At 40.7% G+C, this 17050-nt stretch overlaps 1 protein-coding gene across 8 annotated transcripts in view; it reads right to left on the minus strand.

Annotated features, from left to right (window-relative positions):
- Positions 1–1981: 1981 nt before the first annotated feature.
- RC3H2 (ring finger and CCCH-type domains 2) overlaps positions 1982–17050 on the minus strand; it is a 38356-nt gene continuing 23287 nt past the window's right edge. For 3 of the 8 annotated variants that reach the window (XM_085300426.1, XM_085300425.1, XM_085300429.1), the window contains 2 exons: positions 16643–16791; positions 10668–16032 (listed from right to left, as the gene is read on the minus strand). In XM_085300426.1, coding sequence (XP_085156552.1) covers positions 15834–16032; positions 16643–16791 — 348 coding nt within the window. In that variant the 3' untranslated portion in view covers positions 10668–15833. Of the gene's footprint in view, positions 5965–7070; positions 7253–8296; positions 8472–8982; positions 9027–9546; positions 9819–10137; positions 10192–10354; positions 10393–10667; positions 16033–16642; positions 16792–17050 lie in introns of those variants that run through there. The other 5 variants (XM_085300431.1, XM_085300430.1, XM_085300432.1 and 2 more) reach the window with 5 other exon arrangements.

Below are 17050 nucleotides of genomic sequence, written 5' to 3' on the forward strand. Positions count from 1 at the left end.
TTTCTCTTCCTGGGAAGGTGTTTTGGAGGGGCAAGTGCTGTCTCCCTCCTCGCCCCGTCCGAAATGGGGCCGTTCCCCCCCACCCCCACCCCCGGGTGCCGCCTGAGTTTGGGCTTCCCTGTAGCTGGGATGGAGGCAGAGGGGCTCTGGCTCCCGCGGAGGCACGGGGAGGAGATCCTCTGCCTCCTGCTCGCCTGGTTCTGCCTYGCCTGGTGGTGCCACCACCGCTGGCCGTGCAGCGGTGCACGGAGGGTTGCGGCACCCGCGGTCCCCTCCGCTCGCTGCTTGGGGTCTGGTTGGCTCCGGTGAGGGGTGAAAACATCCACGGTCCTTCCGCACCCCGTGGCTCCTGCCCCTCGCCCCCAACGCCTTGCTTTTCCCCTGGGGGAGCCGGTGGGTCGTGGCCCCCACGTGCTGCGCCCACCAAGCTGCCGCCCGCCCGGCGGCAGCTCGCACATCCACAAGATGCCTGGGGACCCGCGGCGGCGATTTCGCACGCGGGGATCGCCACCGCAGCAGCCCAGCAGCCCCTGCCACGGCGCTGCTCCAGCCTGCGCGTCCTTCAGCGCCTGGCTGAACCACCAGCTCAGCCCAGCTCGGCTCGCTGCACCCCACCGCGGGTGTCCCACTCTGCCACGGGCCGCCTTCGCAGGGGATCGCTTTTTCAAAAATAAGGCACTTCCTAAAAGCAGTGGATCCTACCTGACAAGCGTTCTTTCAACTCCTGTTTATAGTGTTTCTTGCAGATGAGAATCAGACACAGAGACGACTCAGATTTAGTACGAGCATCTTCTTGATGAGCAGGGTGCGTCCCGCAAGTCCCACCAGGCCGCGGCCAAGGCCACCCGCAGGGCTGAACACGCAGGGCGCTGTTACCTGCCAGCAGTAAGGGGGAAGGGTCTGACATGCAGAAGGAACCAGGAAGATCTCCTGAACTTACCCAAATGGCCAAGCTGGGGCTGTCTTTGATGAGAGACCCTGTCACATGGAACATCTGACGAGTCAGRTTGTTTCCTTCTAACATCTCAGCAGGAAGAAATCTTGTTCACATCTTAATTAGGCTCTTCTGCATTAAGTCATTGTTGTATTTTAGATACACAAATTAGTGTAAATGACTTAAAGCATTAAAATCTAATACCGTCTGCCCATCCTCCTTATTTTCCAGGAGCAGCTGCTCTTTTTAAGCTCCCKTGTCCTGTTGGAACTACTGGATTTAAGAAGTCTGCCTCAGTTTGTAGCCTTTAGACCTGGGCAGAAATGCATCAGCAATACAGCTAAACCTGAACAGTCCTTGCATAGCTCTGCACAGAACGGGAAAAGGCGGCTGACTCCAGGGTAGCTTTGCACCAAGCCTGCGGGCTGCCCTGGCTTTTCACAAGCGCTGTTTGTATCTCAGACCAGTGTCAGCATGTGCCTGCCGGTCTCACTGTCGCCCGGGAGGGAGTGGGACAAGGAACAGCTGAGACACTGAGGCACAGGAACTCGCATRCTGATACTGGTCCAGCTTCAGACCCCAGCGCTGCCTCTGGGTGCTCCTTCTTACCGTTTGCTGCCTGGGACCCTGGTAGATCCACGTGCAGGAGAAAGCAGGGCGGGCTCCACTGCTGCACCACCAAGCCAAGGCTGCCGCAACCACCCAACCAAGGCTGGGGCTTCCCAGCAGACAGAAACCCCTTCTGGGGAAGCTCCGTGAGCTGCTGCTTAACCACYAGGGAAAAAGTCCAGGCAAATCACCTTTCCGAGCTTCAGCTCCTGCCTGCCAGCATGCAGAACGCTTCCAGGTCGAGTCAGTGTAAGGTCCGGCACTAGGGACAAAATATTTGAGCACACAAGACACTTCAGTAATCGCGATTGACGGCTGCTGCCGTAGCAGAGCCCTTCACAGGACCGAGCAAGCGCTACCGCAGGCCAGCGGGGTTCTGCGAAGAGCAGTGTCAGGTGCTAGGGAAGCCTCCGTGCCAGAAAAGCTAGAAGAAACATCTTTCACAAAACTGAAAAGCAACCTTTATTCAAAACCAAGCCATTTCGGAATGCATCAGTTTAAATGACATTTTGACAGCAACAGAATAAAACAGCTTTGGGGAAGACACCTGAATCGAACTGAAAACCCAACTCTCTCTGTGCCAAGCTGGATGTTTCAGAACAGTTTTATTTTATGCAGGTGTTCATACAATTTMATTTCAGTCCTCATACACATTATAGATATAACCTAATTCATAATCCACTCATCAGACTACAYCTTAAATTAGACAAATAAAGCAGACTTTAGCCCTTTGACCACCACATGTACAGACACAACCTTACTAAGAGTTGTAGTTTTCATTTGTACTGACTGAGTAGGGATCAGACACTAACAAACTCATAACTAACTTATCCTAAAATTATTTTTATTGTATTTTTTAATGCACGTTAAGAATTCTGCTTTTCCTTAGGGCACAATTACTAGTTGGTCAGTTTGGAAGAATTTAACTTCACTCACAGACAAAAGCAACAGCAGCTCTGCCCAGCATGGGCAGTGATGCTTCGCCACGGCAGACCTGCAACAACTCCTCGCRTCTGTGCTGTGTTGAGAGAAACAGCATCGTAACACATCTTCGCTCTACCTTCTCTCCCTTCTGCTTATTATGTTCTTCCAGATCAATGATTAATTGAATTTGGATGTTCTTCCCTCCCCCCTCCTTTATTTTTTTTGGCTATTGGCCCTGTCAAACATCTACTGTACACCTTAGCATCATATATTAATAACCAGGGGGTCACCTTGCTGCAGGCCACCTGACACAGATGACACAGAGCAGCAGGAGAGGTTTTGATTCTATTACAGCTTTGCAACCATGCAGGGAAAAAAGCACTTTATAGACATAAAACTTCAAAGCAATTCAAGCAGTCAGCTCTCCCCACTCGCCCTCCTCCAAGTCAGGTTTTATTATGATGCTAATATGCACCCTGTCTGCACAGCAGACTACACTGTACCTCAGCCTGAATATGAATTACAGCTACTTTGATTTTTTTTCCCTTAAAAATGCTGATACCCATGCTCAATGATTTAATTTCATTTAACTTTCATGCTCTTTTCTGCAATTCTGAGATGGAAAGAAATAATCTCTTAGAACATTTAAAGTCTGGTTTTCTTCCAGTTTCCTTAAAATAGCTACAACTTGTGTCAATACAATAATTTTTAATTACAAGTTACCTTCATGCTTATACTACTTTTTAAAACACAGTTCAAATAGATATAATTARAGGCAACTCTTCCTTTTCTATCCTAAGATATAGTCTTACTATGAATCTAATGCTTACATAGACATTTCCATTTCTTCCCAGTGTTCCCAAGTGCCTTACACAAAACTTGCAATTAAGTTTAATCATTAGACATGACATTAAATTGGGTAACATATTTAGGTAACTATAGTCTATAGTTTCTCAAAATTAAAAAATAGCAAGCAAAGTAAGTAATGCAAGAGAAAGTAAACATGTTGTATTAACAGTTTAAATATGTAAGAGACAGAACTCGGTAATAGCTAAGTATGAAGTGCATATATTCCACATGCTCATTTGTGCTAGGTACTCTAAATCAGCCACACCATAATCTGACCTGTAAAGCCTTTGTCTCGCTCAGCATCATCGTAGGTTTTAATGTACATATTCACTATAAATTGCTAATGGTTTCTAATGCTACTCAGGATATCTTACATCGGTGTAGTACAAGATTTGGTGGAAGCAGAGGGAACTATAATATATTAGGAATCCTGAAACTTACTTCCCTATACTATGATCTGATTTATGAAGTAAGTAGAGCACAAACAAAAACGCTTTAACAAAGGTGCGATCAATGACAAATGATTATGACAAAGATGCTGCAGGAGGGAAGCATAATTTACAGCTGTAGCATTCAGCAGCCATGATCATGAAGAAACAAACGGGCTCAGCCAATGCTACATGCCTTTTTTCTGTTTCCTGAAGTGGGAGCCACCCTGTTTTGGGGAAAGATGAGAACTTTTGGACCCAGGTTGCTGGGCAACTAAAACAGCAGTGGGGATGCTTTTAAAACGGCTTTTGTTCTTTGTAACAAAAGACAGAGGAAAAAACTGCAAGATCTCCTCAGAGGTTTCACTCCCACCCTACAAGATTTTTTTCTGTGTTTAGTGAACTCCACTGATGTACTGCACAAAAATAGACTCCCAAAGAGCTGGCACCAGAGAAAAACAGGATAATGACATTTTTGATCCAGATGAATATTCTGTGCAGGAACTAGATACCGAGCTTCAAACAAGGCATCAGCTGTGAAAAAAGGGGCCCGCTACTGAACTCCTGTATTAGTGATCCAGTCTATTTACTGGCTCAAGGCTGATTCCCCACAAAGCCTTTCAGTTATCTGTCAGGTCCAGGAGGTTATTAATATTCAAAATACATCTCAACTCACCTGAAGCAGATAATATGAAGGCAGACAAAAATGAATTTTAGCACTGACTTAATAGTTTTAGAGAATATTACAAATATGTGATATTCTGATGCTATCAGGTCCCAATTCACCAGTTTGCCAACAAAATTCTCCTTGATGCTATTCAGCACACACGTTAGAGCTCTTTACAGACTGCTTTTAGAGATGGTCTCCCCCTCTTAAGAAGCAAAAATAATTTTCTGTTTGGGTACGTACTACGAACTCTAAGGGTGGGTATTTTAAAAGCCCAAGAATGTATTAAGAACTGTAACTGAAGAAAGATTTTCCTYATTTAAGTCTTGGGCAAGACAAAGGAAAGACAAAAACTCTCCAACCAAAAAGTAATTTTCAGGATGTCAGGAGCTCTGGTTATTTGTAAGTGAGAAATGAACAATAACAACAGCTATAACAGTGCTGCCAAGAAGGRGTCTACAAAATCAAGGAATGGAAGATGGGATCTTGTACTCTTAACTTACTGGCAGTAGTTCAGCAAGTAGTTAAGCTTGAATGCTTAAGAACTACTAAATTTGTGGTCTTAATTCTTGTCTTAGTCAGTAGGTACCACATCTTGATCTCAACTGGTATTCACATATGCTGCTTCACTAAACCTTAAGGAGACTGACCAYACATAGCCAATCTGAGATAAAAATGCTTAGAAAAATCTAGGGATCTGGAGAATGGAGAGGACAACATAATACACAATTCACTACATTTGCTGAATTATAACTTCACATTTAGTAAAATACATTTGAATTGCATAAAAGCTAGACAGTTTTAGTGCACACTTTATTAAATTAATTTAGGAAAATGTTAGGAATGCCTTACGTTATCCTTAACAAAGTTTTAATGAGCAAAAGTCAAAGTGCATGGAGGAGAAGAATAACATATCAACACAAAGAAAAAGAGAGAACAATCTCTAACACAAGAGCAACCCACAGTACTGCTAAACCTACTGGCCCCTTGGTATAATTGATTCAGTCTATTTCCAGATCGCTGTCTTCACTGTAACACGCAGATGGATTACGTATAGAAGTCAGAAGCACTAGGTCTTTTTCTGGAAGCAGACCACACTCCTGCAAAAAAGCTTCCAGATCTACAGCAAAAAAATCTTCCCCAAGCTGGTCAGTGATTCGCACAAAATTGCCAATGAGCTCACCTGCCTTATAGATCAGCAAAGCTGGCAGAGCGTTATTAGTAAAGCGAGTGCTGGCACCAATGAGCGAACTTTTTACTCGGCAAAATTTAACTGTTGGATACTCAGCAGCCAGGCAGATCATACAGCCGTTCAGAGACTCAGTACCAGGGATATCATCTTCATAAATATGGATCATGATCAGTGTGCTCTTATGTTCTTTATCAACCGTGTCCAAAAATGCTTCCCCACTGGTAATCTCAAAAACCTGTTTAAATTGCTGCCCACTGTATAACTGCTGTCTCATCTCTTCCATTCGCTGTTTCCTGTATCGCTGTAAAAATTCCTCATCATCTTCATCATTGTGAATCATGTTATATTCTTGCAATGTCATCTAAAAATGCATACAAAGATACGTGATAAAGAAAAGAAAAGGAAAGAAAAGAAAAGATCTGCATTGCTGTATGGGTCACTTACATAATCAGAATTTAAATCAAGAGGATTAATGTGGGTCACTCATCTTTAATAACAGAAAAGTACAGCCCATGAAGGCTGGAGCACCCTCTATATATTACATTCCATTTTGATCCAATCACAAACCAAATCCAGTGGGAACCGTGATTTCAGCCCTGGGTATTCTAGTTTCTACAGGCTGCACTAATAACGCAAGTACTCTCACTTTAATCCAGGTTAATGGTGGCTGTGTGATTTCACTAAGCTATCAGCATTGGTTTGGATACTGTGCCTGATGTAAGCCCAAACTGTCAAACAGCTAGCTTGTTTTACATCAACTTTTTCATTTAATTTCTCATTAATCAATTTTTTGGCAAAACAAACGCACAATATTGTCTGTAGAACTAAAGTTAACGGGATTTTATGCATTTCATATCTGTTCACCTGCTTCACTCAAGTTACAGGACAGTGTGGCCAACTTTTGCCATCTGAAAACAAGGTAYATCATGTGCCAAATTCACAACTTCTGACTAGAACTGTAAGAGTTAGTTATATAGTCAAGGTGATTAAAATCTTTCACTGTTTCCAACAATCTCTCTGGAGTGTAAAGTCATTCTGACAGCAAAGCTAAATTCTCAACATCTACTTACTACATACTGAAATCAGTAAGGACTCCTGAATTCATGTTTCATGCAACCATAATCTGAGAGGTTTGCTGTGTAACTTCCAGAAGTTTGACTTACTTGATAGAGATATGAGAGATATAGGAAAAGTATTTGGACTTCTTCAGTAATCAGGCATCTCTTAATATGGGCAAACATAGTGTCCCTAAAACATCACTCAGATGTGAAATAATTAAACTTGACAACACTTAGCAAATAATGTACCTCTTATACTATGTTCCCATTCACTCGAAAAAGATAATATATTATCTCCTGACAGAACAAGGATTCCTATCTCCATATGCATGCAAATCATACTTCACATATGCAAATCACGAAACAAAAAAATGTTAAACATTCAAGTGGCATCTTTGTGCCATGTTACCTTTCCATTTATTTTTTCCTGAAGCTCCTTCTGCTTCTGCTTATCAGCTTCTTCATCCAAGTGAGATCTACATGTCATAGATAACTTTTTTATGAGTCGTTCCATTTCTCTGCGCTGCTCCTGTCGCTGTTCTGTCTCCAATTGTTTAAATCTTCGCCAATCATTGATGACTCCYTTTGGACCTGAAATGAAATACACAGGTACTTAGTACAAAAGAGTAACAAAATTATATCTGCTGTTTAAAATGTTAGTCATCAGTAAAACACTGGCCTCCTCATAAACTTTTTGTGTRCTGTACAAAATGTTGTAGCAAAACAAAACAAAAAGGAATAACTTGGCATTTAAAAGTCCTTGAACTACTATCTGTTTTCTTGTCTGTGTAAAATTAAAGCTTATCTAACTGGGCTACTCTCATATATGTCCCAACGGCTGTTCTAAAGATTTGTGCTCTAGAAATAGAACCACTGGCAAGCAAGAACTCCCCTGTTGCTAGCATGACTTTTCATAAGAACAAAATCATATGATGAGGAATCATCTGTGAATTAAGTTTGTCTATGCTCCTGTACAGAAATTAATTCTATGATGGTTCTTACAGATTTCACCTTGCTATTACCTTGCTGCTGGGGCCCAGTAGAAAGAGTTACTTTTTCAAGTCCTCTTAAGATGTGCCAGTTATAGTACTATAACTCTTCCCAAGTAAAAGATGGAACACATGCAGGAAGATTTTTCATCACTCTTAGAGAAACCATAATATACAGATGGTCATCATGTCATAAAAACTTAAGAGATGCCCTCTAGATCACACTAACGGTCCATATAGTCCAGTACTGCGACTCTAACTATCGCAACAGAAAATGCCATCTGGCCACCTTCTGTCAACTCCTACTCTTTCAGCACCTACATCTGTTACATTAGGACTGTTGGTAGTTAACTGTCTGGCTTACAGRAAAGATTTTTATAGTTTGTCAGCTGTGTCCCAGCTCCACTGAATCTGTTTAGTACGCAAAGCTAACTCTTTCAGATGCAGAGCTGAAATCCCTCAGAGAAGTCAAACAAAGAACAGGATTTTAAAAATAAGGTTAGACTACAGCCAAGAAATGATTAATCTCTGGCTCAAATATAGATGAAAATAGGATGTTTATTACAAAAAAAGAGATTATAGAAAACAACATGAATATTACAACAAATAACATATTTTTAGAACAATTAATTTGACCTGACAGTACCTGTATTGATGGCACTGCCATCACTGCTAAGCTCTACTTCTCCAACACTTTCAGGAAGGATGCTCTCCCCATCTTTGTCTTCTTTCTCACTGTCTTCATCCTCACCCTCACTACTGCTGTAATAATACTGGAGCTTCTCACCAAGCAGTTTATCATCTAAAGTAGTCATKGTGTTCTAAAAAAATAAATTAACAAAACAGACAATGTCTCTCTTCTTCATATATGCGACAAGTGACACAATTTTAAATGTGTGGTGATAGTTAGTCCTTTATTTCACGAGAGCTTTTTTTTTTTTTTTTTTGGCTACAGAAGAACAGTTTATGGTCCATTATCAAACATTAATTCTCAAAGAAATTGACCATCCACACTGTTGTTTAGTTGTACYTTCAAATATACTTAGGTTAAGAAACTAAGAACTGTACAAATAAAATTCTGTTTTAAGGTTCACTACTGAAAAACTCACCACTATAAAAGTTGTTTCTGCACTAAAATACACTTTAGCATACATGGAAATATTTTTTTCCACCGGGAATGAGTTTTCCAAACAACAATTCAAAAGTCTCAGCAGCCTCTCTCACACCACTCTGCCAGGCTGACTTCCCCAGTTATGTAAATTTCAGTTTCCAGTATTATTTGCATTATTTTAACAACAATCAATGCAATCAATTAAATTAAAATGTTCTGACCTTTATTCCTTTTTATTCTTTCAGAAATAAGCTTCTAACAAAACCTGGAAGAAAAAAAATCAGATTATAGCCAACTTCAAAATTGTCAGAGGTTCTCACAAAAGCTATTGTGAAAACTCTGTTTGCACATTTAAAAAATAAAACACATGCAAGAGAAAAGAAGTTAAAAGAAGTGCAGCTGTTTGCTGTTTTTAATAAAAGATCACGCTCAAACACAGAAAACACCTTCAAATACTGAGACACAGCATATGAATGCTTCATACAGACATTGCTACAATTTAATGAATATCACCTGCAGGCTTAGAAACAACATATGAAAAGAAAGAACTTTACATCTATGTTCCTTTCATCTGTCTACGGCCTACGTCGGACATCTTCACAGAAATCAGCAGTATTTGCGTGGACAACATCGCAAGTTAGACACTGACAYACCAATAAACTAATCACAAGATGCTCGCTTCTGCCCTATGTATTTTCCTTATTCAAGTATCATCTGTGAAACAGACCGACAGCAACCGAGTCCCAGTGCATGCTCTGAAGGTAATCGGCAGTATCAGCACTTACAGACTTTAAAAGCCTCTCGCATCAGGAGAGCAGAAACGTCCAATGTTTCCCAGTGATGAAAAGCCGAACAACCACAGAAGCCCTTAAAGGGTTCGGGGATCTCTCTCCACCGGCTCCTTCCACCACAATCCTCTGGAAGAGCAGATCTCACATGTTCATCAGCCTCATCAGGGTGAGAATTATTTTCCCTTCTTGAGGTAAGGGAGGCTGTAGAAAAGGAGTACCRCTAAGGTCAGATATGTGGCTCTTCACCTGCAATCCATAAACTACCTCTAAAGGGTCCAGAAAAAAAAAAAAGTATTTGAAATGAAAAAGAAAAAAAAGTAAGATGACCGCCAGCTGATTTGGGCTCGCACTTAAACCCTGCAGGAGCCTACAAGCCCCGTTAACACGCATTTCACAGAGGCACGCAGAGCACCCTGAGGATAAAGCAGGACTTCCCCGTTTTTTTCTGCCAACCATTAGCAGGAGTGGAAAGCAGATTACTCGGATTATCGAGGGGACAGCCAGATGGCTCGGGGTAACAGGCAGCGGCACGGGATTACCGAGGCTACGTCTCAGAGCGCTGCAGGGCGCCGTGATTTCACGTACCGGAGACACCTCCCGTCACAACCCGCTGCCACACGGCCCAGGCCGGCAGAAAACGCGCAGCGACCAGCGCAGACGGCCGCTCAGGSGCCCCCCCGCCGGTACCGGCCGGCCGCCGACACCGCCCAGCGCCCCCGGAGCTGGGCCGCGGCGCTGAGGCGCCTCCCGCCCGCCCCATCCCGGCCCCGTCCCCGGCCGCCGCTCCCGCCCCGCTACTCACCCGCCCGCCGCCGCCGCCTTCCGGGCCGCCGCGCAGGGCAGGGCGGGAAGGGAGGGCGCAGCCCGCAGGAAGCTCCCGCCCCGCCCCCYTCCACTCACCGTCGCGAAATGGCGCCGGCCGCGGGCGCCACCGCGCGGCGCTGCGGGCGCAACCACGGCGRGGGGGTGGGGGGCACGTGTGCGTAGCCCTCCCCCCGGCCACTGAACCAACAACCCAGCCCCGCTGCTAGCTCCTCCCCCTCCCCACGAATGGTTCCCCCCGGCAGCCGCGGGCAGCCGTTGGCGGCGGAGAGGGTTGAACGCACCACAGGCGGTTAAGGTGGACAAATAATTTTATTCGTGCATGCAAATACATGTCAAATACTGCAAACTTCTTCCATCGATTCTCTCAAACACTGAAAAACCATGATGCTCTACTCTGTGACCAGCCAAAAAAAGCTAATACCTCTTCACTTCAGTGCTACAGCAAACACGCACAGTATTCACCCGCGGGGCGGCGTCGCCACACGGCGCCCGCCCCGGCCCGGCCGCCTACGTCTAACACAAAGGGAAACATCACGACCTGGGAATCCAAAACCGAAATAAACGGAATAGAATTTATTCCCCCATATATTCCCCCCTTTCATTTTACAGATTTTTTTTTAAATTATAGTTTTAAATAGAAGCTGAGAATGCGCCATAAAAATGAGCATTAAATCCATCGTAGCGATGGTGCCTGCTTTATACATGATGGGTGTACACCATCTTTTATTTCATTTACATTTCAATCGAACAATAGATTTGCAAAGAAAATGTCTAATACAGACGTAAAAATATTCACACTAGAGCTTCACAATCGGTTGTACAATTGACAAACAGGCCTCTTTTCCCAAACTTTCCAGCTAAGCAAATTTATAAAATGTAATCAATGCAACAAGAAAAAAAATTTTCTTTAAAACTTCCAGGGAAAAGAATACGCAGTAAACAGTATAAATGCGGACAGCAGATGCTGCAAGCTAACCACAATACTTCTGAGTGGCTGTACAGTGGGTATGTGCAGTACAAATAAAAGCCACATGTGTTGTATCACAACTACCGTAAAATGTACTTGTTTGCCCAGCTAAGAAAATGCATGCATTTCCATGCCTTGGATTAACTGAGATCTACTCTGGAGAAACTGATGGGCTATGTGCAAATGACCTTGGCTTTTGGCAGTAATAAATGCAGCCAGGCTGTGATTTATTTCAACTTTTACAGCAGACTCTTGATTAAAAGCTTCCATAAACTTTTTTTCCCTCAAATAACGGGGTACAGTTTTATATTTGGGTATGGGGAATTTTGATCCTTCGGATTCATTTTAGGTCACTGACACTTTCTTTTTTCTTGTGCTCCCTTGCCAGCAAAGAGATACACAGTAACAACTACTGCCAAAGTCAGCTGTTCATTTATACTGGAAAAATTGGGTCATTTAAAAAGCACATTTATTGTGTTCTGCTTGCAGAAGAGGTCCCTCAATAAGAGGGAATTTCCTAACAAAAGGGATTAAACTACAAAGAATGGATTTTTACATAGTATAGATAAATTGAATCATTTCTCATTTTGTTACAAATTCAACATCTTCCTTTAGTAACAGTCTAGTAATAATGAAAAATCTGTTCACAAATATAATCAAGGAGCTGCTGGCATACAGTGTTCACATACAGCAACAGGTACAACTTGACAAATTGTGCTTTAAAAAAAAAGCAAAACAAAAGCAATGTTTGAAACTATTCTGAGTTTAGATAAAAGTTATTTTTAAGCATTTCTTCCTCAGCTCTTTCTGACCACTGTGCATTATTTATTTTGTACCTCATCCAGCCTAGTACACTATTATACAAGAACAGCATTCAGCTCTTGAGTACAGGATAAATTAAAATTTCAGTCGTGTTATCAAAGCACTAAAACCTTCCAAATTAGATTTCTACAAAGAGCAAGTAAGAGCTTATTTAACACAATCAGCTGCATACAACTGCCTTTAAGTGTCAAACTTAGTGTCCCTGCACTAGACTACCAAGAACCAACGCCAGTTTGCTTTGCAAAGAGTCTAACCTTTCCTTTGAAGGGTCTAGTATACATTCTACAATGCAAAATCTGCATAAACAGTAAGATTCATCTCTTGTCACCTGTTTACAGGAACGAAATATCAGTAGCAGGGTAATCACTCTGCTATAAATTATATGTTAAGATTGTACAGATAGTTACTTTCTCACACAAGCATTCTCCCAGCACAAGCATTAGTCTCTATTAAGACCTATGTAGGAAATGAGGCAAAACAAGGAATGAATCCAGGTAGTGAGGCAACACAATTAACTTAGATACTAATAATTCCTGTATCTCTTGCATGTGAAATCCCTGCTGTACCCCTAGTGGGGGAAAAATAAAAATAAACAATCCAAAATGCTTGCCCAAGCAAAGCTAAAGAGCCAATCTCTTCTCCCCAATCTGCTATGGGCCTTTTTCTGACAGCAAAGTAAATTAGCCCAAAAAATCACTGGGAATCACTGCTATTATGCATGAAGATTAGTCACTATGTCAGTGTCAGAAAGTAAGCCCTTCCATAGCCCAAAGGCACCTGATTTGCAACTAGATAAATGAATACATACTTGCTCGTTTAGGGTCAAGGGATGAAACTTCAAAGAAAGCCAGAATTAGGTTCCCACCTGTAGCTTCTACTTCTCAGGGCACCGGAGGGCATAGTTTCATGGCAAAAAAAATAAAATAATAATAAAAAAAAATCACACAATCAGTGTTAAAACTGTAAGACAAAGCTGGCATGCTATTAAATCCCCTAAATAATTCTTTTGCCTGTCATTCTATATATTAAAAATTCAATAACAACAAAAAAACCCTAGCCTCATCTAAGAGCCAACTTTCCATATGAAGTGTATGGTCATCCTAGTGAACTGTTATAATCATGGGACCTCCTGCTGCAGACAAGAGTATATAAATACGTTTGTTCTTAAATACGCCAATAAGGTTGGCAGGAATATGTTAGGCTTATGTAATTTCACTGGACAAACAGGCAAATGTGTGTAAGCAGCTTATCCCAATCCCCCCTCCAGCAGAGCACAACCAAGTTTTTAAAACTGCAATTTTAAAATTAAAAAGTTAAGGTAAATACACAATCAATTTATGTAGTATATATTCACCCTCAGATCATGCTGAAGATGTTCTGTGGAGTTCTGGTGCACAGAGGGCTCTTTCCCTGAGGGCAAATAAGGACTTCTCAAACTTTTATATTTTCTCTATTTTTGTAACAAAATAGCAATTTAAAATTTAAAAATCTTTTTAAAAAAATTACATCACCTTCAACATGGAAGATCTCACTGGTTTAAATATCCGTGAAAGAGACATACTTGTTTGCATATCTATTTTGGAATTACATTGTACAGCAAATAATATTATCTCAGAAGCATTTCAAAAGTAATATAAATTCATATTTACAGAATGGTCTAGGTATAAAATATACAACAATCATATTTATGTCTAACATTCTAAGTTAAAGTTAACATCAACAGGAAATAAGTTAAGGTGACAAAGGTGGTCTGGTTCTTGTATCTGTTCACTTTGAGAGTTGCAAGTGAAACAACATACCAGTCTAATCCTAGCTATGAGGTGGCACTGGCTATATAGGAAGGTACAGCAACAGCCAAAGGAAACTAGGAAAAGACTACTTGACTGTTCTTCTACATACATTCCTTTACATTTGAGCATTAAATAGATGTGTAAGATCTTCCATACTGACATCAGAATATCAAAACTAACCCTTGGATTTTCAGGTATATTTACAACATAATTATTTCATGGACAGGTTTCTTTAGGAGAGATATCAAACACCAATATTTACTTAGTCTAATCAGAAACCCTCAGGGAAATGCCAACCCCCACCCCTCAGAAACGTGCACAAAACAGTTATCAAAATCTTACCCGACCACATAGCTGTGATTTTGTAAAATAACAACTCAGACGACCAGTAACATGATCCTCTTTAAGCATTTTGCTAGCAGGAAAAGCCCTTACATGCAGTACACCTGGTGAAAGATCAGCTTGGCTTAAAATATTCCAGTACAATTTTCAGAGTAAACAACTTCACAGAAGTTAATAAAAACATAAAAAAATGTAAAACTTGTCACAAAGAAAAGGAATAGGACAAAAAAAGTAATAATCAGGAGGGAGAATCCTGCTTTCTTAAAAAAAGATGGATTTTTAAGCTTCCTAAAAATATGCCCAGGGCTCTGGTTTGTGTATATTTACGAAAATCTATTTTTCATTGACATGTCTAATATGATTTTTCAGTCACATCTTAACAGGGCATAAATTCATACACTTTTCAATACTCTGAAGGTCAGATAATGCTATATTATTGTATTTTCAAGGTCTTTGAAAATAAGTTGCCATTGAACAAGCAAAATTAAACCTGAATACAAAATTATTTTTAACAACATTTAACAAAGGTAATACAACTGCCTTAGATTTCCAATATTTAAATTAAAAACAAAACAGTACAAAAAACAGCAATACCACCTTGTTAGTCAGTGCAAACACTACATACAGGGTTTTCAAAGGAAAGCCAAGAGCACCTGATACTTTTTGCCAAGTCATCTGGATTCTATAATCTGCAAATTGAAAACTGTTAATATAAAAAACAAAATTGCTGTTACATTAGTGTGTAACCTCTCAAAATGGTTTAAAGTTGTTTCATGTCTAACTTGGGGAAATCAATCCCTAGTATGTTAGCTGGAGGACTTAGGCACTTGGTTTACTTTTAATAACTTTACTTTGACAAGTAGCCTATGTATGTATGTRTATCAACAATACTAAAGCAGAAATTGGGGAAAATAAGGAAATAAAAAGCTACAGCAAAGCACTGCACCACAGACCTCCAAATAATGCAGCAGTGCAAAGCTAATGGCGTGTTAACCCTGTAAAAGTCTCAAGTCCAAATCCCCACCTCCCAGTCTTCAAACAGGAAACAATACTCCATGCAAAGTTCCACAACTAAAGAAAAAGCAGCTGCAACAAGACACAAGTTCCTCTCTCATGAAACAAAATAGAAACAAATAAGTTAGTTTTCCTTTCACTAGATGTATCATTGTAGGATCCTGCTAGTTTAAATAACTGAGTTGTTAGTTTTCTACAGAAGCCATTTTAAACAAGAATGGCTCAGATACCGCACCGGATTGCTACAAACTCATAAAAAGCTGCTTTAAGCTTAGGTAAAACAGTGTCCAAATTCCATTCGTTTGTGGAACATGAACGCCTTACCCTAATAAAGTAAGTTTTTTTTTTCTTCAGAATGCTAATGCGAGAGGGGCTTGAAGTATCAAAGAGTCCACAGGAAATGCATGACCCCAATATTATTTTTTAAAAAAAATATACATTATATAATATATATTATATATATAAAAAGCTAGTGTAAATGCTTCCATGGTGTGGTCACAAGCTGGAAAGATGAATGCCTTTCAGCTGTTAACCATCCTGCCATTTGCAACAGGCTTTAAAAAGTCATTTTTATCCTCAGACATAATGTGAGCAGTTTTCAAAATGAGGCTGCCAACACTGACTGATGTGCTGATGGGCAGGCAGCTTGCATTGCTAACAGATGTTGTGATCGGCTGACTGAAGCAAGAAGTTACGGGCAGGATTGTTTTCTGCTCCTCCCTGAGGAGAAAAATAAGTTACACAAATATTAAACAAGCGTATATGCAAGTATCGGGAACTGAATCGTGTGCATTAAACAAACATGACAAACTACTTTTTAGCAAGAAGCAAAACATCTTACTATGGAAGAGTATGTTCAAGACATTAAATGCAGCCTGCCCAATTTTCAAAGGCTGCATTATAYGTTAGTAACTATAGACTACATACACCTAAAACAGTGTATTTTTTCAAAATTACCAACATTACCTATGGAGATCTGTGCAAATAGTCAGGCATTTAACCTTTGAAACTTTCCTTGATTTTCTATAACTATAAAAATACTTCTGCGTTTCGTTTACTGAATACGTGAAAAGTATTTAACAGCTGTGACATGTTTCAGTATATATTAGATTACAACAATGCACATGAAAAATGATATGGTCCTGTGACTTGTGAACTAATTCCGTTCCTTAATGATCCCTTCTCACTTCATCATGTATACACAATGCAGATGTCTAATCCAAATCTGAGTAGGTACGTAGTTCATCCTTAAAAAAATCGTGCTTCAACTATTCTGATGCTGCTGTTTTGCCTAACACTGGCAGACACTGCTGTTTTGTCTAACACTCACAGAATCACAAGGTCTTCACCTAAACTTTGTCTCTTCTGTTCCATAGATTCTTTCTGGTGCTGCTTTAGCGGATGCCCATTCTCTACAGTTGTTCCATTGAGCAGCTGATCATCTTGAGAACTAATACCTAGCTGTATATCCAGAATCTCCTACAGGAGAAGAGGAGAAAAAGTCCATCAACATTGCTACTATCAACTTTAGATTTTCCCATTATGTTTCGCTACACAGAATTGATGGAAACAGGAGTTTTCTTTTCATAAGACTCCTCAATCATTTTTAATTTCATACCACTGGAATGTATCACATTTTACTACAGAAACGCTCATCACTTTTTACTTTTGTCTATTATATTATCACAGATATCTTTAACTTAATTTTTAAAGTAATCTGATATAAACCACGAATTCC

Source organism: Rhea americana, unplaced genomic scaffold (genome assembly GCF_003343005.1).
Source record: "Rhea americana isolate MKP2758 unplaced genomic scaffold, rheAme1 scaffold_164, whole genome shotgun sequence".
Classification (NCBI taxonomy): Eukaryota; Metazoa; Chordata; class Aves; order Rheiformes; family Rheidae; genus Rhea; species Rhea americana.